This window comes from Gopherus evgoodei, chromosome 6 (genome assembly GCF_007399415.2).
Source record: "Gopherus evgoodei ecotype Sinaloan lineage chromosome 6, rGopEvg1_v1.p, whole genome shotgun sequence".
NCBI classification, from domain to species: domain Eukaryota; kingdom Metazoa; phylum Chordata; order Testudines; family Testudinidae; genus Gopherus; species Gopherus evgoodei.
Window position 1 is genome coordinate 134,157,324 of NC_044327.1, and position 20,893 is coordinate 134,178,216.

At 59.7% G+C, this 20,893-nt stretch overlaps 2 protein-coding genes across 5 annotated transcripts in view; one reads left to right on the top strand and one right to left on the bottom strand.

The window, feature by feature from the left end:
• LOC115653305 (galactose-1-phosphate uridylyltransferase-like) overlaps positions 1 to 8,757 on the bottom strand; it is a 93,151-nt gene extending 84,394 nt beyond the window's left edge. For 3 of the 4 annotated variants that reach the window (XM_030566389.1, XM_030566390.1, XM_030566392.1), the window contains exons 1-3: positions 8,650 to 8,757; positions 5,106 to 5,275; positions 3,639 to 3,714 (exon numbers count right to left, since the gene is read on the bottom strand). In XM_030566389.1, coding sequence (XP_030422249.1) covers positions 3,639 to 3,714; positions 5,106 to 5,275; positions 8,650 to 8,710 — 307 coding nt within the window. In that variant the 5' untranslated portion in view covers positions 8,711 to 8,757. Of the gene's footprint in view, positions 1 to 3,574; positions 3,715 to 5,105; positions 5,276 to 8,649 lie in introns of those variants that run through there. The other variant, XM_030566393.1, reaches the window with a different exon arrangement.
• A 202-nt stretch (positions 8,758 to 8,959) lies between these two features.
• On the top strand, positions 8,960 to 20,567 carry LOC115654059 (sigma non-opioid intracellular receptor 1-like). Its single transcript, XM_030567994.1, has 4 exons — positions 8,960 to 9,107; positions 10,183 to 10,383; positions 12,083 to 12,175; positions 20,093 to 20,567. Exons 1-4 carry the CDS (start codon positions 8,960 to 8,962, stop codon positions 20,317 to 20,319), a joined length of 669 nt encoding a protein of 222 aa, XP_030423854.1. The 3' UTR covers positions 20,320 to 20,567.
• Positions 20,568 to 20,893: the final 326 nt, after the last annotated feature.

Consider the following 20,893-nt stretch of genomic DNA (forward strand, 5'->3'; position numbering starts at 1 on the left):
TGCATATCTAGCTCCACAGCTGCCCGCCGGTCCCGACCCACAGCCTCTCCTGCTACGCCAGCCCGGAATTCCCCCTGTGCATCTAGCTCCACCGCTGCCCGCCGGTCCCGACCCACAGCCTCTCCTGCTATGTCAGCCCAGAACTCCCCCTGCATATCTAGCTCCACCGCTGCCCGCCGGTCCTGACCCACAGCCTCTCCTGCTACGCCAGCCCGGAATTCCCCCTGTGCATCTAGCTCCACCGCTGCCCGCCGGTCCCGACCCACAGCCTCCCCTGCTATGTCAGCCCAGAACTCCCCCTGCATATCTAGCTCCACCGCTGCCCGCCGGTCCTGACCCACAGCCTTTCCTGCTACGCCAGCCCGGAATTCCCCCTGTGCATCTAGCTCCACCGCTGCCCGCCGGTCCCGACCCACAGCCTTTCCTGCTACGCCAGCCCGGAACTCCCCCTGCATATCTAGCTCCACCGCTGCCCGCCGGTCCCGACCCACAGCCTCCCCTGCTACGTCAGCCCAGAACTCCCCCTGCATATCTAGCTCCACCGCTGCCCGCCGGTCCTGACCCACAGCCTTTCCTGCTACGCCAGCCCGGAATTCCCCCTGTGCATCTAGCTCCACCGCTGCCCGCCGGTCCCGACCCACAGCCTCCCCTGCTATGTCAGCCCAGAACTCCCCCTGCGCATCTAGCTCCACCGCTGCCCGCCGGTCCCAACCCACAGCCTTTCCTGCTACGCCAGCCTGGAACTCCCCCTGCATATCTAGCTCCACAGCTGCCCGCCGGTCCCGACCCACAGCCTTTCCTGCTACGCCAGCCCAGAACTCCCCCTGCATATCTAGCTCCACAGCTGCCCGCCGGTCCCGACCCACAGCCTCTCCTGCTACGCCAGCCCGGAATTCCCCCTGTGCATCTAGCTCCACCGCTGCCCGCCGGTCCCGACCCACAGCCTCCCCTGCTATGTCAGCCCAGAACTCCCCCTGCATATCTAGCTCCACCGCTGCCCGCCGGTCCTGACCCACAGCCTTTCCTGCTACGCCAGCCCGGAATTCCCCCTGTGCATCTAGCTCCACCGCTGCCCGCCGGTCCCGACCCACAGCCTCTCCTGCTACGCCAGCCCGGAATTTCCCCTGTGCATCTAGCTCCACCGCTGCCCGCCGGTCCCGACCCACAGCCTCCCCTGCTATGTCAGCCCAGAACTCCCCCTGCATATCTAGCTCCACCGCTGCCCGCCGGTCCTGACCCACAGCCTTTCCTGCTACGCCAGCCCGGAATTCCCCCTGTGCATCTAGCTCCACCGCTGCCCGCCGGTCCCGACCCACAGCCTTTCCTGCTACGCCAGCCCAGAACTCCCCCTGCATATCTAGCTCCACAGCTGCCCGCCGGTCCCGACCCACAGCCTCTCCTGCTACGCCAGCCCGGAATTCCCCCTGTGCATCTAGCTCCACCGCTGCCCGCCGGTCCCGACCCACAGCCTCCCCTGCTATGTCAGCCCAGAACTCCCCCTGCATATCTAGCTCCACCGCTGCCCGCCGGTCCTGACCCACAGCCTCCCCTGCTATGTCAGCCCGGAATTCCCCCTGTGCATCTAGCTCCACCGCTGCCCGCCGGTCCCGACCCACACCCTCACCTGCTATGTCAGCCCAGAACTCCCCCTGCGCATCTAGCTCCACCGCTGCCCGCCGGTCCCAACCCACAGCCTTTCCTGCTACGCCAGCCTGGAACTCCCCCTGCATATCTAGCTCCACAGCTGCCCGCCGGTCCCTACCCACAGCCTTTCCTGCTACGCCAGCCCAGAACTCCCCCTGCATATCTAGCTCCACAGCTGCCCGCCGGTCCCGACCCACAGCCTCTCCTGCTACGCCAGCCCGGAATTCCCCCTGTGCATCTAGCTCCACCGCTGCCCGCCGGTCCCGACCCACAGCCTCCCCTGCTATGTCAGCCCAGAACTCCCCCTGCATATCTAGCTCCACCGCTGCCCGCCGGTCCCGACCCACAGCCTCTCCTGCTACGCCAGCCCGGAAGTCCCCCTGTGCATCTAGCTCCACCGCTGCCCGCCGGTCCCGACCCACAGCCTCCCCTGCTATGTCAGCCCAGAACTCCCCCTGCATATCTAGCTCCACCGCTGCCCGCCGGTCCTGACCCACAGCCTCTCCTGCTACGCCAGCCCGGAATTCCCCCTGTGCATCTAGCTCCACCGCTGCCCGCCGGTCCCGACCCACAGCCTCCCCTGCTATGTCAGCCCAGAACTCCCCCTGCATATCTAGCTCCACCGCTGCCCGCCGGTCCCGACCCACAGCCTTTCCTGCTACGCCAGCCCGGAATTCCCCCTGTGCATCTAGCTCCACCGCTGCCCGCCGGTCCCGACCCACAGCCTCCCCTGCTATGTCAGCCCGGAATTCCCCCTGTGCATCTAGCTCCACCGCTGCCCGCCGGTCCCGACCCACAGCCTCCCCTGCTATGTCAGCCCAGAACTCCCCCTGCGCATCTAGCTCCACCGCTGCCCGCCGGTCCCAACCCACAGCCTTTCCTGCTACGCCAGCCTGGAACTCCCCCTGCATATCTAGCTCCACAGCTGCCCGCCGGTCCCGACCCACAGCCTTTCCTGCTACGCCAGCCCAGAACTCCCCCTGCATATCTAGCTCCACAGCTGCCCGCCGGTCCCGACCCACAGCCTCTCCTGCTACGCCAGCCCGGAATTCCCCCTGTGCATCTAGCTCCACCGCTGCCCGCCGGTCCCGACCCACAGCCTCCCCTGCTATGTCAGCCCAGAACTCCCCCTGCATATCTAGCTCCACCGCTGCCCGCCGGTCCTGACCCACAGCCTCTCCTGCTACGCCAGCCCGGAATTCCCCCTGTGCATCTAGCTCCACCGCTGCCCGCCGGTCCCGACCCACAGCCTCCCCTGCTATGTCAGCCCAGAACTCCCCCTGCATATCTAGCTCCACCGCTGCCCGCCGGTCCCGACCCACAGCCTTTCCTGCTACGCCAGCTCCGAACTCCCACTGCATATCTAGCTCCACCGCTGCCCGCCGGTCCTGACCCACAGCCTCTCCTGCCATGCCAGCCTGGAACTCCCCCTGCATATCTAGCTCCACTGCTGCCCTCAGTCCCGACCCGCAGCCTTTCCTGCTACGCCAGCCCAGAACTCCCCCTGCATATCTAGCTCCACAGCTGCCCGCCGGTCCCGACCCACAGCCTTTCCTGCTACGTCAGCCCGGAACTCCCACTGCATATCTAGCTCCACCGCTGCCCGCCGGTCCCGACTCACAGCTCCAGCCCTGGGCCCTGACTGAGACAGCACACACAATCACACCAGCAACGAGCACCACAGGGGGCGTTCCTGGGTTCCCGGGCTGGTCACAGCGGCTAGGCTCTCGGGGCAAGTGAGCCCTGCAGGGGGCGGTACGGGGCTGGCTACAGGAGTTGGGCTCTCGGGGGAGGTGAGCCCCGCAGGGGGCGTTCCCGGGCTGGTCACAGGGGCTGGGCTCTCGGGGCAGGTGAGCCCCGCAGGGGGCATTCCCGGGCTGGCCGCAGGGGCCAGGCTCTTGGGGCAGGTGAGCCCCACGGAGGGCATTACCAGATTCCCAGGCTGGCCGCAGGGGCCGGGCTCTCGGGGCAGGCGAGCCGCACGGGATCATTACCAGGTTCCGGGGCGTCCGGCTGCAGTGCTGGGAAGTCATTGTCAAAGACAAAGGTGTTTGTGTACTGCGGATTCACCTTTACCAAGAGAATGAGAGGCGGGTTATAAGGATGGGGCCCCAGGGCTCATGAAAGAAGGCACCCAGAGCCCTGAGTCTGCTCCCCACCGGAGCTGTGAGTATCCTAACTCACAGCCCTGGTATACCCACAGCTCACAGGCATGGAGCCCCTTCCTGCCAAGCCCCACTGTCCATCAGAGCCATGCATGGGGGGAGGGGGAACGGGAAGAGAAGGGTGCCCAGAATGCACTGCCGTGAGGCATGCCCCTCCTTTGCTCCCCATATGCGCTTGGGGCAGGGAGAGGGATCCCATGGAAGTCGGAGCGGGAGGGACTGCACCCTTCCCTTTGCACACGGGTACCTGTTTCCCTCACCCCCTCAGTAAATCCAGGAGCAGAGGAGCTGAGCTCAGGACTGGGCCTGGCACTTGGGCTTTCAAGGCTCCCTGGTGTCACTCGGTGCGGCCCAGAGGCCCCCAGAGATCAGCACGGAGGGTCTCGGGCCAGCAAGGGGCACACTAGAGGAAGAGGTGCCTGCTAGACCCTCTGACCAACCCTTGGGAGGCCTTGCCAGGTTCCCCAGAGGGGCACGGTGGGCTAGGACCGCCCCCCCCCCCACTCTCTCTCTCTCGGCAATCTATGGGCCCGGCGCCTCCCAAGCCCTGCTGGCCTTGACAAGGGGCTCCCAGCAGGGGCCTGAGGGCGGCGCTCTCCACAGGAATCCCTGGCTCTGGGGAGATGATGGCATGAGGAGGAGGAGAGATGACCAGCCACAAACCACTGAGAGCTACAGGGGATAGATAAACTGGGCACCACCCTTCCCCAGATTTGTGCCCCAACCCATTTCCAGGGCTTCTGCTGAGCAATGGGGCTTCCCTTGAGAAGGAAAGGCTCCACGTCCCAGCTCCATCCCCCTGAGCCACCTGGCCTGGGCCTGGGGGACGTGCCAGTTCCCACAGATGGGGATTTACACACATCGAGGAACACACAGATTCCAGCACACTTGACGGGGATCTTCCAGCAGTCTAACGAGCTCTCTTCTGGGGGTCAGACACTGCAACGGCAACACTACCGCACGTCTACGCTCACGGCTCCCTCACTGAGACAATGCCAGGTGTGGAGTTAGGTCAGGGCTGAGAGCCAGGACTCCTGGGTTCTATTCCCAGCCTTGGGAGTGGAGTGGGGTTTAGTGGGTTACATCAGGGCAGGGGCTGGGAGTCAGGACTCCTGGGTTCTATTCCCAGCTCTGCCACAGATTTTCTGCATGACCCAGGACAAGTCACTCCCATTCTCTGCCGCCAGCTGTTAACCCCGCTAGCGATACCCTTCTCCTGCACACAGGCACAGCTCCATTCACTGGTGTTCACTTGCTGGCAGGTCCCCAAGGGCCCTGACCTTCCGGGCGCAGTACCTCTCCATTGGCTCGCACTGCTCCAGGGCACAGCGGGTTGGACAGGTCACAGCGAGGGACGTCCTCTTGCGGGGGTTTCTCCACCTGTCCCTGCCAGGGACGCCTCATCCGGTGGGCGGACACCAGCACCCAGTCATCCCGCAGGGGGTTATAGCGGACATGCTGGTGCTCTGGGGAGAGGAAAGGAACAGAGATGTGACTGCGGCAGAACCTGCTGGCCTGGGAAATGCTCTTCTAAGGCAGCTAAAGTAACTGATGCACATATATCTGTGCTGAACATCCCCACAGCTCAGACACGGATCCAACCCGCACAGGCAGATGGGGAGGTGTTGAGGGTAACACCTGCCAGAGAAGCAGAGCAACCTGTTACCTCCAGCTGCTGAGAAGAGGGACTGCACTGTGATTCCTGACCCCGGGCCCCGCTCTGGGACTTCATATTTCACAGCCCCTGGCTAGTAGACGTCGGATTAGTCCCACTCACAACTACTCCACCCTCATTCTCCTGAGATGCATGGGGGGCAATCTATGGGTGCTCCCGGGTTTGGTTCCAGATCTTGCTCCCAGCCAACTGTCCCAGCAGGGCTGCTGCTCAGAGCTCTCTCCAGCAGCCCTGGGCAGGATGTAACTCCTGGCATCACCATGGCCCACAGGGCTCTGAACTGTAGGGACCTATGTCACGGAGTTGTGGGAGACAAGGCCCTGCACCCCCGGCTTCCTGCGATTCACCGTGACTCTCAGCCAGCCAGTAAAGCAGCAGGTTTATTTAGACAACAAGAACACAGTTCCAGACAGGTCTTGCAGGTAAAGACAACAGGACCACTCCCCCCCCGTTAGGCCCATCTTGGGGTCCCAGGGGCACCATAGCCCCACTGGGGGGTCAGAGCCCCATCCGGGCTCCCCTCCATTACACCAGCCAGCTCCTGAAACTCTAACTCCCTCCAGCCTCTCTCACTCAGCCTCTCCCCAGCTCCTCCCCCAGCCTTTGTCCAGTTTCCCAGGCAGAGGTGTCACCTGGGTTGTCACGTTACCTGCTCAGGTATGCTCCCTCAAGGCCAGTCTCCCATCCCCCAATGCAGATCGTCCCAGCCAAACTCCCCTGCAACCTTCCCAGGCCAACACTCCCCACTCAGCATTCAGCATTCAAAGACCACATACAACCTACCATTCACGGCCACGAAAAACGTGTGAAATCGAGTCTTTTGTGGGTTTTTACCCTATAGTATACAGATTTCACAGGGGAAACCAGCATTTCTCAGATTGGGGGTCCTGACTCAAATGGGAGTTGTGGGTGGGGGTCACAAGGTTATTTTAGGGGGTTGCGGTATTGCCAGCCTTACTTCTGCACTGACTTCAGAGCTGGGCAGTTGGAGAGTGACGGCTGTTGGTTGGGTGTCCAGCTCTGAAGGCAGCACCCTGGCAGCAGCAGTGCAGAAGTTAAGGTGACAATGCCATAAAACGAGTCATTACAAACCTAATTTTCCCCCCTACTGTTACTCACACCTTCTTGTCAATGTTTGAGATGGGCCACCCTCATTACCACTACGAAAGTGATTTTTCCTCCCTTGGTATTCTACTGTTAATTGAATTGTCTCATTAGACTGACTTCCCCCCGGCCCAACCTGGTAAGGCAACTCCCATCTTTTCATGTACTGTGTATATATACACCTGCTACTGGATTGTCCGTTCCAAGTATCTAATGAAGTGGGTTCTAGCCCACAAAAGCTTATGCCCAAATAAATTTGTTAATCTCTAAGGTGCCACAAGGACTCCATTATTTTTGCTGATACAGATTAACAAGGCTACCACTCTGAAACCTAATACCACACCTGCCATCCTTAGCTGCTGCCTTCAGGGCTGGGCTCCCAGCCAGCAGCCACTGTTCTCCCGCTGCCTAGCACAGAAGGCAGAGCCACCGCCAGCAGCAGCCCAGAAGTAAGGGTAGCAATCCTGCAAAAACCCCCCCACAATAACAGTGTGGACCCCCGCTCCACAATTTCTTTTCAGGTCAGGACCCCTACAATTACCACACTGAAATTTCAGATTTAAATGGCTGAAATCATGAAATTATTTTTAAAATCTTATGACCATGAAATGGACCATGAATGGGTAGGGCCCTAATTGCCGCCAGCAACTTCCTTCCAAGCCTAGCCATGTTTGGTTCTAAAAGCCCCAGCTTCCAAAATCAGGTGAGAAGATGAGACCCTCCACTTTCATTTAAGAAAAAGAAGGAAGGTTTCAGTCCTCCCAGCTGCGGAGAAAAGCTGGCTATGTGACACCTCGGCAGCTCAAAATCCAGAAAGAACCTACAGTTTATTAGTTTTAATATTGCACGATTTTGGGGGCCTGATTCATGAAGGTCTGGTGCTAGTGACCCAGCGAACAATTGCAGTGGAAATATCCAGAGCCTGGCTAGTTTCACTCTACTGCTGCAACCAGTGGGGTGCCTGAGGAATAGGGCTGGGCCATAGAGGCTCCCATGCAGGGAAGAGGAGGGGGGTCTCTTGGCAAGGCCTGAAGCAGTCTCCCCATTTGGAGGGACCTCACTCCTGTTAGTCTCACAGCCCCTCCGTCTCACACAGAGGACCTCGTGTTTTAAGGGGGAATAAAATCCTTCCCCACCGCTGTTCAGTGAGCGAGGTTGGAAAAACAGACCAGGCTGGGAGGGGGGGGGCACTGTGGGGCAATGGGATGGGGGTGCTAGGAGGCAAGGCTGGGGAGATGGGACGTCATCATTGGGGGGCATGTTGGTGCTGGGGAGTGAAGAGGAATGAGTTGGGGGGAAGGTTCTTGGGGATAGGGTGTCACGCACTGCGGGTGTCAGGGAACTGGGGGGTGGAGCAATGGGAGGACAGGGCATGTGGGAAACACGGGGGGTGCAACAGAGGACTGGGCAGTAAGGGGAGCGCACTGGGGAGCGATGGGGCACCAGGCACTGGGGGGAGGAGTAATGGGGGGTGATAGGGGACCAGGCACTAAGGGGGGGGCACCGGGGGGCAATGGGCCCCAGGCACTAAGGGGGGGAGCAATGGGGGGGTGCAATGAGGGACCAGGCACTAAGGGGGGGAGCAATGGGGGGGTGCAATGAGGGACCAGGCACTAAGGGGAGGGCACCGGGGGACTATGGGGGAACGGGCAACAGGGGAGGGGCACTGGGGGGGCGATGGGGCGCCAGGCACTAAGGGGGGGAGCAATGGGGGGGAGTGCAATGAGGGACCAGGCACTAAGGGGGGGAGCAATGGGGGGGTGCAATGAGGGACCAGGCACTAAGGGGGGGAGCAATGGGGGGGTGCAATGAGGGACCAGGCACTAAGGGGAGGGCACCGGGGGGCGATGGGGGAACGGGCAACAGGGGAGGGGCACTGGGGGGGCGATGGGGCGCCAGGCACTAAGGGGCGAGGAGCAGTGGGCGGGACGGGCACGGGGGGGCGATAAGGGGGGGTCGGTGGACGATGGGGGACCGGGCACTAAGGGGGAGGCCCCGGGGGGGATGGGGGACCGGGCGGCAGGGGAGGGGCCCCGGGGGGAGCGAGCCGAGCTCTCCTACCGCTGGGCTGGAAGGACCCGACCGCCGGCCCCGACCTCTCGGACTCCGAAGCCGCCTCCATCCAGCCCCCACCGGCCGCCGCCTCCCCGTCACGTGACCGCGCAGTGAACGGGGACACCCTCCCCCCGGGCGTGCGGCGCGCGAGCCCCGCCCCCACCGGTCACTGCGGGACAGCGCCCGCTTGCCCCGCCCCCATGCCGAACCCCTGCGGGCTGCGATTGGCCGGCGCGCTGAGCCCCGAGCGCTCCCATTGGCCGGCGCGGAGCGGGCGGTGCCCTCCCCCGCGAGGCTCGGCGGGCGCGCGCGCGGGATGTGGGCGCTGGGGCCGCGGGCGCTGCGGGCCGGGCTGGCGCTGCTGGGCCTGGCGCTGCTGGCCCAGGGGCTGCGGAGCTGGGTCGCCTCCCGCCCCTTCGAGTTCCGGCCCGAGGAGATCGCGGAGCTCGGCCGGCACCACGCGGGTCAGTCCGGGCGGGGCGGGGCCCGTGGGGTGGAGCCCCAGGGGACGCCGATACCCGTGGGACGGGGGGGCCCTCAGGGGATGTCTGGGTCTGAGGGGGTGGGGCCCTGGGGTGGGGGTCTGGGGGGTAACACGAGGGGAGCTCTCGGGGGGGGGGTTTGAGGGGTTTGCACCCGTGGGATGTGGGGGTAACACGAGGGGAGCTCTCGGGGGATGTGTGGGTCTGAGGGGGTGGGGGGCTGGGGGGTAACACGAGGGGAGCTCTCGGGTGGGGGTTTTGAGGGGGTGGGGCCCTGGGGTGGGGGGTAACGCGAGGGGAGCTCTCGGGTGGGGGTTTTGAGGGGGTGGGGCCCTGGGGTGGGGGGTAACGCGAGGGGAGCTCTCGGGTGGGGGTTTTGAGGGGGTGGGGCCCTGGGCTGGGGGGTAACACGAGGGGAGCTCTCGGGTGGGGGTTTTGAGGGGTTTGCACCCGTGGGATGTGGGGGTAACACGAGGGGAGCCCCCGGGGATGTGTGGGTCTGAGGGGATGGGGCCCATTGGACAGGGGGCTGGGGGGTAACACGAGGGGGACCCACTGGATGGGGCCCCAGGGAGATGGTTGGTTCTGAAGGGGTGGGACCCAGGGGTGGGGGAGCACAGCGTGGGGGAAGCAAGGAGGACACGGGGGCTTGGGGGTAACGTGAGGGGGGGGACCTATGGGGTGGGGGCCTGGCGGGCAGAGCCAAGTGTGAGTTGTTGGCCAAGCCTGGGGCAGGCCACTGGGTCCCTGCCAGCTCTTTGGGTGCAGCTGCACCGATTCGTGCCAGGTGCCCACTTGCTGGGTGGGTGTGACGCTGGGACCCAGCCCATCCGATGGCGAGGCCGGGTCGGAGGCTGCCTGCCTGGGGGACGTGGCAGAGAATAGAGGGGGATTAGATCCCATCCCATCCCTAATGCCTTCTTCCCTGAATGAAGCCAGGCTGCCCGTTCTAAGCTCAGTGTCTTGTATTGGTGAGAACCAGGAAGGTGGTCGGGCTATGGGTGGGGCCGTGGGCTTCCTGCAGTGCTGACTTTGCCTGGGTTTGTTGGTGCTGCAGGCTTGGACCATGAGCAGGCCTTCTCCAAGATCATCGTGGAGCTGCGGAAGAAGCACCCAGGCCACATCCTGCCGGACGAGGACCTGCAGTGGGTGTTTGTCAACGCGGGCGGGTGGATGGGCTCCATGTGCCTGCTCCACGCTTCGCTCACCGAGTACGTGCTGCTCTTCGGGACGGCCATCGACACCGGGGGGCACTCGGGTAAGCAGGGCTCAGCTACATTCAAGCAGAGAGGCTTGGGTGGAGGGGCTGCTATTGGGTAGCCAGTGCTTGGCGCTCACTTTGATCTCCAACTCGGGAGTCTTGTAGCCCAATGTCGAGTGCTGCAGGCATGACCCTAGCTCTGCAGTCTCTGGACTCATGCTTGCTGAGGATGGAGGCAGAACCTTTCCCCCAGGGCTCAGCCTGTAGCGGGCTGGAAAATCTCATCTCACCTTGCAAGCAGCAGGGTGGGAGGGAGACGCAGGGTTCACAGTCCTTTGCTCTCCAGGACACAGGCTGAGCCACTTTCGCAATGTGTGCAGATCACACATGCTTCCTGACCCACGGCCCAGTTCCTGGGGGCTGGGACTCCATTGTTCCCTGCATTTGGGTCTTGAGCCCATAGCTTTACAGTCAGTCAGGGAACTGCCCCAATTTAGAAGCAACCCTCTCCCTTTTCTCACGCCCCTCCCCCCCACTTGCCATGAAAGCCACCTCTTTGGAAGGGGTTTAAAGAACTGCCCTAAATGTGTACTTGTCCAAACACCCTGCACATCCACAGAGGCCAGTATACCTAGGGAGCCACTGGGAATCCCGACCTCAGTGCAGTGATGCTATGTTTCTCTGCCTTTTAACACCTTTTACACTAAAACAAACAACCCTGGTGTTTTCCTCCCCAGTCACCCAAACCCAGCTCAGCACCCTTGCCCTCCTGCCTGCCTGACCAGAGGAATCCCAGGCGAGCCCCACACTCCAGAGCCAAGGCAGGATTGTTCCTGCAGTGTATCCCTTTGAGCTTTTTCTAGTCTAATAAGTGACTGAAGCAAACGGCTTCATCCCATTCCTCTTAGACCTTTGTCCTGCCCCTGATAACCCTGCTCCCTCTATGGGACTCTTCCCCATCAGGCCCTTGTACATGCCTGTGGTGCCTTCTCTTTTCTCCACTGCCCCCTGCCAGCTGTGGTTGGGCTGAGCTGAAAAAAATGAGTGTTTCCGATCATCTCTTACGTCCATAGCTCCCCAGCATGGCCTGTCTGGTAAGAGGAGTGTCTCTGCCTCGTGATCCCTCTTCATTGCATCTTCAGTGGGGTAGCTGGGCATCCAGGATCCCCCAGCCTAGGAATGTTGTGTAAGCTCACTTGTAGAAAGAAACTATGTTGAGGCCCAAAAAGGGAACCTGTCTTGTGTCTGATTTCTCTCCTCCCCATGGATAGTTGACTCCAGCACATGTTGTTAGCTACTGAGCAGTGAAGCCAAGACTACTGAGAAAAGCCCAGGCTCCAGAGACCGCTGGCCCACGGTGTCTGACTGGCTGTCCCTCAGATGGCACATGCTGGGGGTGTGCTGATCAGCAGAGCCCTCTTGCCTCCAAGAGCCAAAATGAGGGAGAACGCTGGATCCCCAGAGAATGGAGAAGGCAGAAGCAACTCAAGAGCCTTTCCCTTTAGCCTGCAGCCAGAATTGCCTCAGAGCCTCTGTTCCCTTTTATTTCCCGTGGCAAACGATCATGGAGAGGAAGGCGGCAGCATGTGGGTGGGTGGTTCCTGTCCTTGGCAGAGCCCTGGGGACACAACAAGCAGACAGATCCAAGCTGTGGGTGGAAGGGATTTGTTTCATGAGGTTTTGGAGACCTGGATATTGAGGCTTCACCCTCCCCCATAGCAGTGCTGAGATTTCATGCTGTGTGCCTCTCTTGCAGGTCGGTACTGGGCTGACATCTCTGACACCATCATCTCGGGGACCTTCAGGCAGTGGAAGGAGGGGACGACCAGAAGTGAAATCTATTACCCAGGTGCTGTTACCGAAGGTTGTTTCAATCCAAAGCTTTTGGTAACCTTATTCTGTGCGAGGTGGTGTCAGGAAATAAATCGGTGGGACACGGCCGTCTGACCGAGAGGTGTCTGGCACAAACAAGATGATACTAGAGTGTTCTCACTTAAAGCTGTACTTTACTTAGTCTTAAACACTTGTACATGTATGCAACAGGTTGGTAAAACACCCCAAAAAATTTCAGACGCATATTTACCCAGGGTCTTGAGGTGGTCTCGAGCTGATAACTGCAACTATCCAGTGACCAGCTGGATGTCTGCAGGGAAGCTTGAGAGGTGTCCAGGCACTGAAGTGTCCACTGAGCTGAGATTTCTTCTTCTTTTTATATCCATCTTGTTAGCATTACAAAGCTTGTTCATTAACAAAACTGCTGAGCAGAAGCTAAGATAAGAGTGGAGATTTCCAGCCTGTCAGATGGGCAATTTTCCATCAGTTAAGCAGGAGAACTTTCCATCAGTTAACTTGCTGCATCGCAATAGTTAACTATTGCCAGACTTTCCATCTTGCAAAATGGCATGCTCCGGAAAGCAGCTCAAGTCAGGAGGGCAGAGGGTCATGTTTACTCCTTGAGGTCACTCGCTGCACCCTGCCCTCCTGGTCTGTTAGTTGTGCTAGGGTTTCAGAAAGGCATTTTAGCTGCTTTCAGCAATAAGCATAGCAATTGGTATTCCAGCCGCTCGCAGTGGTTACACATGTTACTGGGTCTTGGGCTATCAAAAATCTACTCCTACCGTCTGTGTGGCACTGTCAGCGCCAGCCTCACCCACTGGCGTTCGAAGGTCTCCCCTGGGTGGCTGTTTTTGCAGGGCAGGTAACCTTGGGCTTCTCACGTAGCGATTTGAGTGGATAAGGCTAGAGCTCTGTTAGCCTCACAGGATAGAGGGAAATGTACAGGGCACAGCAGATTAGCCTGCAGGACACCACACCTCTAGCTCTCCTGGAGGCCGGGAGATGAGCAGGATTCAAGGAAAGCGTACATGCTGATGGGTAACGAGCATATCTCCATCAGGTGGGATTTAAAAAAAAACATGGGAAGGGTTATAAAGCTGCCTGGTTCAGAGCAGGAGCCAGCCACTGAGTGTCAGGAGAAAACTACCCCTTTGGGAAGGCTGTTCCATGATTGTACACCAGAGGACATCCTTGCAGCCTTCCTTGGAGACAGGCTTCTGGATTAGCTCCCCCTCTGGCAGTTCTCCAGCATGGTGCTGAGTGTCACGGAGTGTGGGGGAGTCCAGCCCTGCACCCCTCTTCCTGGGACCCACAGTTATTCGCGGCCAGCCAGTAAAACAGAAGGTTTATTGGACAACAGGAACACAGGTTACAGCAGAGCTTGCAGGCACAGTCAGGACCCCTTCATCGAGTCCTTCTGGGCTTTCAGGGTGCTTGGATCCTAGCTAGGATACCCTGAATTCCGCCCATACAGCCCCAAACCCAAACTCAAACTGCTTCCCTCTTGCCACTCCCTTCCTTTCTCCCCTTCCCGGGCAAAGGTGTTGACCTTTCCCCTCCCTTACCTAACTCAAGTTACAGGCCCTGGCATCGTCCATCCCCTGAAGTCCTCCCCTGCTCTCCCACTCCCCACACAGACAGTCCCTACTGCATCACATCTCTCCCCCCTTCGAGACTGAACTGAGCAGGGTCACTCTGCCCAGTGACCTGTGGAAGTTCAGGGTCCCCTCTCCGGGACAACGCATCCGCTGTCAGGTTGGCACTTCCCTTCACATGGACCACGTCCATGTCATAGTCCTGCAGGAGCAGGCTCCACCTCAGGAGCTTGGCGTTGGCTCCTTTCGTCTGGTGCAGCCAGGTCAGGGGAGAGTGGTCGGTGTACACGGTGAAGTGTTGCCCAAAGAGATATGGCTCTAGCTTCTTAAGGGCCCACACCATGGCCAGGCATTCCTTCTCGATGGCCGTGTAGCTTTGTTCCCGGGGTAGCAGCTTCTTACTCAGGTACACGATGGGGTGTCTCTCCCCCTTTTCATCCTCCTGCATTAACACCGCCCCCAGTCCCGTGTCTGAGGCATCGGTGAACACCATAAAGGGTTTGTCAAAATCTGGGTTTGCCAGAACTGGGCCGCTAACCAGAGCCTCCTTCAGCGCCCGGAAAGCCTCTTGGCACTGCTCAGTCCAGATCACCTTCTCTGGCTTCCCCTTTTTGCACAATTCGGTGATGGGGCCGGCTATGGCACTAAAGTGGGGCACGAACCTTCGATAGTATCCCGCCATCCCAATAAAGGCCTGGACCTGCTTTTTGGTTTGGGGAACAGGCCAGTCTCTGATCACCTCCACCTTGGCTGGTTCCGGCTTCAGGCAGCCGCTCCCCACCCGATGGCCCAGGTAAGATGCTTTAGCCATCCCCACCTTGCACTTCTCAGCCTTTACTGTTAACCCAGCCTTTCGGAGTCGGTCCAGGACTTGTTTAACCTGGGACATGTGGTTCTCCCAGGTCTGGCTGAAGACGCAGATGTCGTCAATATACGCCACGGCAAAACTCTCCATCCCCCTCAGTAGCTGATCCACCAGGCGCTGGAAGGTGGCCGGTGCTCCCTTGAGGCCGAAGGGCAGGGTCAGAAACTCAGAGCCCCAGAGGGGTGATAAAGGCCAATTTCAGCCTGGCATCTGCGTCCAGCGGCACTTGCCAGTAGCCTTTGGTAAGATCCATAGTGGTACCGAGCACCTCCCAGCTTGTCTAGGAGCTCGTCAGGCCTGGGCATAGGATAGGCATCAGATACGGTGATGGCATTGAGCTTTCGATAGTCCACACAGAACCGGATTGACCCATCCTTCTTGGGGACCAGCACCACTGGCGAGGCCCAAGGGCTGGAAGACGGCTGGATCACCCCCAAAGCCAGCATGTCCCTGACCTCTCTTTCAAGATCCTGGGCAGTTTTACCAGTGACCCAAAAAGGGGAGCATCTTATAGGGGGATGTGACCCGGTCTCCACCCGGTGGACAGTCAAATTAGTGCGTCCAGGCAGGTTGGAAAACAGCTGTCAGTACAGATGCAGCACCTCCCTGATCTCAGCGTGCTGGCCCGGGGTCAGTTGATCAGAGAGGGGAATCGCCTCCAGGGGGGAACCAGCTTTTGTCCCAGGGAATAGATCTACTAAGGGGTCATCTCCCTGCCCCTCCCAATGTCCACACACGGCCAACACCACATTCCCCCCGTCATAGTATGGTTTCATCATGTTCACATGGTACACCCGACGGTGATGTGCCCGGTTTGACAGCTCCACCACATAGTTTACATCATTCAGTTGCTTGATAACCTTGAAGGGCCCTTCCCAGGCGGCCTGGAGTTTGTTTCTCCTCATGGGGATGAGAACCATCACCTGATCCCCAGTGGCGAAGGCACGGGCCCGTGCCCTGCGGTCATACCAGACCTTCTGCCTCCTCTGGGCTCGGGCCCGATTCTCCCTGGCCAGGCCCATGAGCTCGGCCAGTCTTTCCCGGAAGGTCAGGACATACTCCACCACTGACTCTCCCTCGGGAGCGGCCTTCCCCTCCCATTCGTCCCTCATCAGGTCTAGGGGCCCCCTTACCCGCCTTCCATACAACAGTTCGAAAGGTGAAAACCCGGTAGATTCCTGGGGTACCTCCCTGTACGCGAACAGCAGGTGAGGTAAGTACTTGTCCCAATCCTCTGGGTGATGGTTCATAAATGTTTTTAGCATCATCTTCAGCGTCCCATTGAACCTTTCTACCAGCCCGTTGGACTGGGGGTGATACGCTGAGGCCCAGTTGTGCTGGACCCCACATTTCTGCCATAAGGACCGGAGCAGGGCCGACATGAAGTTGGACCCCTCCTCCGTTAAGACCTCCTTGGGGAACCCCACCCGGCTGAAAATTGTCAGCAGCGCATCTGCCACTGTGTCTGCTTTGATAGAGGACAAGGCCACCGCCTCGGGGTAGCGAGTGGCAAAATCCACCACCACCACCAGGATGTATTTCTTCCCTGACCGGGTCGTCTTGCTGAGGGGTCCCACTATGTCCATGGCCACCTTCTGGAAAGGTTCTTCTATGATGGGTAAAGGCCTCAAAGCCGCTTTCCCCTTGTCCCGGGCCTTCCCCACCCTCTGGCAGGGGTGACAGGATTGGCAGTACTGTCGGACATGGGTAAAGACCCCAGGCCAGTAAAAGTTCTGTAGCAGCCTCTGCCTGGTGCGCCGGATTCCCTGGTGCCCTGCGAGAGGGATGTCATGGGCCAGGTACAACAGCTTGTGACGAAACTTCTGGGGAACCACCAGCTGCCTCCTGATCCCCCATGACTCTACTTCCCCTGGGGGAGCCCATTCTCGGTACAGGAACCCTTTCTCTCACAGGAACCTCTCCTTGCAACCTCTCCTCATGGTCTGTACCGCACTAAGGTCTGCCCGGTCCCTGGGCTTCCGCAAGGAGGGATCTTTCTGCAACTCGGCCTGGAACTCAGCAGCTGGGACAGGGATGGGGACCAACTCTCTCTTGCTGGCTGGGTCTGAAGCCGCGGCCTCTCTGAACCGTGCCCCTGGGCGTTCCCCGCACCCTGGGTTAGAGTCCTGCACCTCGGGTCGAGTACCTTCCCCGTTGTCAGGGTGCAGTGCCCTTTGCAGACTCTGACTACGAGTCACGACCAGGGCACTCTGAGTGTTACTAGGCCAGTCCTTGAGGTCCCCTCGCATTAACACGTCAGTGGGCAAATATCGGTGTACCCCCACATCCTTGGGGCCCTCCTTGGCCCCCCATTTCAGGTGTACCCTTGCCACGGGCACCTTGAATGGGGTCCCGCCCATGCCCATCAGGGTCAGCTGGTGTCAGGCACCATCCGATCTGAGGCCACCACCTCGGGCCGAGCCAGCGTCACCTCTGCGCCCGTGTCCCAGTACCCAGTGACCTTCCTCCCATCTACCTCCAGGGAAACAATGCACTCTTTCCGGAGGGGCAGCCCCATGCCCACCCGGTAAACCAAAAACCTGGAGCATCCACAGGTGGTATGTTGCCAGCCCCCCTTCCCTGGGAATGTAGCCCCTCCTCCGATTGGGTTTTCACCCAGTCCACCCTCTGCGGGTTGGGTCTGCTTGGTCTGTCCCTGAGCTTGGGGCACTGGGCCCGTATGTGACCTCGTTGGCCACAGCGATAGCAGCCCATGTCTCGTGGGTCCCCTTGAGTGGGTCGGAGGGACCTGCCGCTGGATGTTCCCCTTTTGGGGGGATTCTCCATAGGCCCCTGCTGGGAGGTCCCATGATGACTCTCTCTCTGCGTTGAGGCAGGCTCGCTCCTTCGAGACTCCTCCCTGCCATCCCTTGCCCGACTGTCCACAAATTGGTCGGCCAGCTGGCCTGCATGCTGTGGGTTCTCCGGCTTCTGGTCGATCAACCACAGCCTCAAGTCGGACGGGCACTGCTCGTACAGGTGCTCCAGTATGAATAGGTCAAGCAGGTCCTCTTTAGTTTGGGCCCCAGCTGTCCACTTGCGGGCGTACCCCTGTGCCCGGTTGACCAGTTGTAGGTATGTGACCTCATGGGTTTTACGCTGGCTCCGGAACTTTTTCCGGTACATCTCCGGAGTCAGCCCAAACTCGCGGAGCAGGGCCTGTTTGAACAGTTCGTAGTCCCCTGCCTCCGCCCCTTTCAGTCGGCTGTACACCTCCACTTCTGTGGAGTCCCGTAAGGGGGTGAGAACTGCGATCCTGTCTGCAGGGTCAACCCTGTGCAGCTCGCAGGCATTCTCAAAGGCCATCAGGAAGGTATCTATGTCCTCCCCCTCCTTACGCCGGGGCAGCAAGTGCTTATCAAAGCTCTTTGTAGGCTTGGGTCCCCCCTCACTCACCGCAGCTGGGGCCTCACGGTTACGCTGTTTCTGCTTCTCCTCCTGCTCATGTTTACGCTGGTTCTCCTTCTCCTCCCACTCACGCTGGCGCTGGTTCTCCTCATGTTCACGCTGTTTGGCCTTCTCCTCCAGCTCTTGCCTCTTTAACTCAAGCTTCTCCCGTCTCAGCTCCCTTTCATATTCCAGACGCATCCGCTCCACGGATGCCGAGCGTTGCCGGGAGGATCCCCTGCTGGGGGGTGAGCTTCGCCAGGAGGATCCCCTGCTGGCCGGGGGGGTCACAGTGCCCTCAATATACACTAGGCTCCTCCCCGCCCTTCCCCTAGGCCTAGGAAGGGGGGGTCTCGGGAAGCCCTCGTCCGCCGGCTGACCACTCCCAGCGGGGACAGACACTGGTGCCTGCACTGCATCTGCCCGGCTGCTTCCCTCAGAGACAGGGCTCCATTCATTCGTGCAGTCTCCCTGCTCCAGCTGGGCAATCAGCTGGTCCTTGCTGAGCCTCCCTGGGTGCAGCCCCCTCTGCTTGCACAGCTCCAGCAGGTCACACTTGCGCCGCCTGGCATACATCTTCCTGCTGGGCGCTCACAGGCCGGGGTGCTCGCCGCTTCCAGGGGGACCCCTAGTGCACCAGCCCTTCGTGAGGTCACCACCTCTCTGCCAGGGTCGAGCTGCAGACTCCTCCGCCCCTGGGACCGCTCGCTGCAATCCCCCGGGGGACCCTGTTACTGCAAAGTCCTTCTCACTGGGCACACACTCCCAGGGGTTAATCACCCCTTCGTTTTACTGCTCCCCAGTCACTTACTGCACCCCGTGGACGGCGCTTCCTGCAGTATCTCCCACCGCTGCCACCAGTTGTCATGGAGTGTGGGGGAGTCCAGCCCTGCACCCCTCTTCCTGGGACCCACAGTGACTCTCGGCCAGCCAGTAAAACAGAAGGTTTATTGGACAACAGGAACACAGGTTACAGCAGAGCTTGCAGGCACAGTCAGGACCCCTCCCTCGAGTCCTTCTGGGCTTTCAGGGTGCTTGGATCCTAGCTAGGATACCCTGAATTCCACCCACACAGCCCCAAGCCCAAACTCAAACTGCTTCCCTCCTGCCACTCCCTTCCTTTGTCCCCTTCCCGGGCAAAGGTGTTGACCTTTCCCCTCCCTTACCTAGCTCAGGTTACAGGCCCTGGCATCGTCCATCCCCTAAAGTCCTCCCCTGCTCTCCCACTCCCCACACAGACAGTCCCTACTGCATCACACTGAGCACCCCCTGTGACGAACTGGGAATGTTCTTAATGTTTTCTCTAAATACTGTGTTGGTGCCTCAGTGTCCCCATGGCAGTTCTTAAGTATCTGGCAGAGCAAAGGGCCAGTGCACCTAAATGCCTGACACTCTGTCTCCTAGCAATTGATGGCCTGGGCCCCTCCTCTGCAAAGGTGCCAGCTGAAGGTGTTGGAGACAAAGGGATCAGGTGACCTCCTGGCCCGGGAAAGGGGCTGAGCAGAGAGGAGGGGCTGAGGGAGGGATTGTTAGTCTGGAGCTGGCTGGGGTCAAGGGTGGAGGGCAGACCTGGGGGTCTGGCTCACTGCCCCCCAGAATGGACCCAGCCGAGGGGTCCGGTTCGCTGTATCTACAAGCTCTGTTTTAGACCCTGTTCCTGTCATCGAATAAACCTCTGTGTTACTGGCTGGCTGAGAGTCACGTCTGACTGCAAAGTGTGGGTGCAGAACCCGGTGGCTTCCCCAGGACCCCGCTGGGGTGGACTCGCTGTGGGAAGCGCACGGAGGGGCAGAGGATGCTGAATGCTCCAAGGAGAGACCCAGGAGGTGAAGCTGTGTGAGCTTCTTGCCCTGAACAAGTCTGCTCCAAGGTAGAGGAGGCTTCCCAAAGTCCTGACTGGCTTGGTGGGGAGCAGTTCCAGAGCATTGCCCGGTGACTCCGTGACACCCCCCTTGTCCCGGGCTGGGAGTGGAGGTTGATCAGGCCCACAAAGAGTTCTGTGCTGTCTCTGGAGCAGCGTGTTGGAACTGGTATTTTTCAGAATAACAGCCAATGCTCTGTCTGTCTGTCTGTCTGCCTGCAGGGGACACCATAGTGCACCAATCCGGAGAGGCCACTGCTGTCCAGTGGAGCGCTGGCACCTGGATGGTGGAGTATGGCCGTGGCTTCATCCCCTCCACACTCATGTTTGCCTTGGCCGACACCATCTTCAGCACTCAGGACTTCGGCACCCTCTTCTGCACCCTCCGGGTTTATGCTAAAGCCTTACTCCTAGAAGCAGGTGCCTACTTCAGCCACCTGGTCCAGTGAGACCACCCTGCCCGTGCACCAGCATGGCCTCACAGGACAGGGCACCCTTTTCCCATCCCCCCACCATCATGCAGATTGTACCAGAAAGGCAATGGGCAAGAGCACCTCTACCCCTTTCCCCACACAGGCGTGCCAGGGTAGGCTGACCGTTAGCTGTGTCGTCCGCTTGCCACACCGAGTGCTCAGTCGGGGTAGAAACAGGCAATAACAGATAATGGATAAACCTAGATCACTATTTTTTTAATATCCAAATGTTTGTCTCTATTTCTGTAACAATACTGCAGCACCTGTTGAGCTGCCACCCACGTGTGTTTGTGTCCTTGCCCTCTGGCTGCAGCTGTCTCTCATGCTCTCTCAAAATGGCAAATGAAATTAATATGGATAAACATAAAGTAATGCACATTGGAAAAAATAACTCCAGCTATACATACAATACAATGGAGGCTAATTTAGCTACAACTAATCAGGAAAGCAATGTTGGAGTCATCGTGGATAGTTCTCTAAAGATGTCCATGCAGTGTGCAGCAGCAGTCAAAAAAGCAAACAGGATGTTAGGAATCATTAAAAAAAGGGA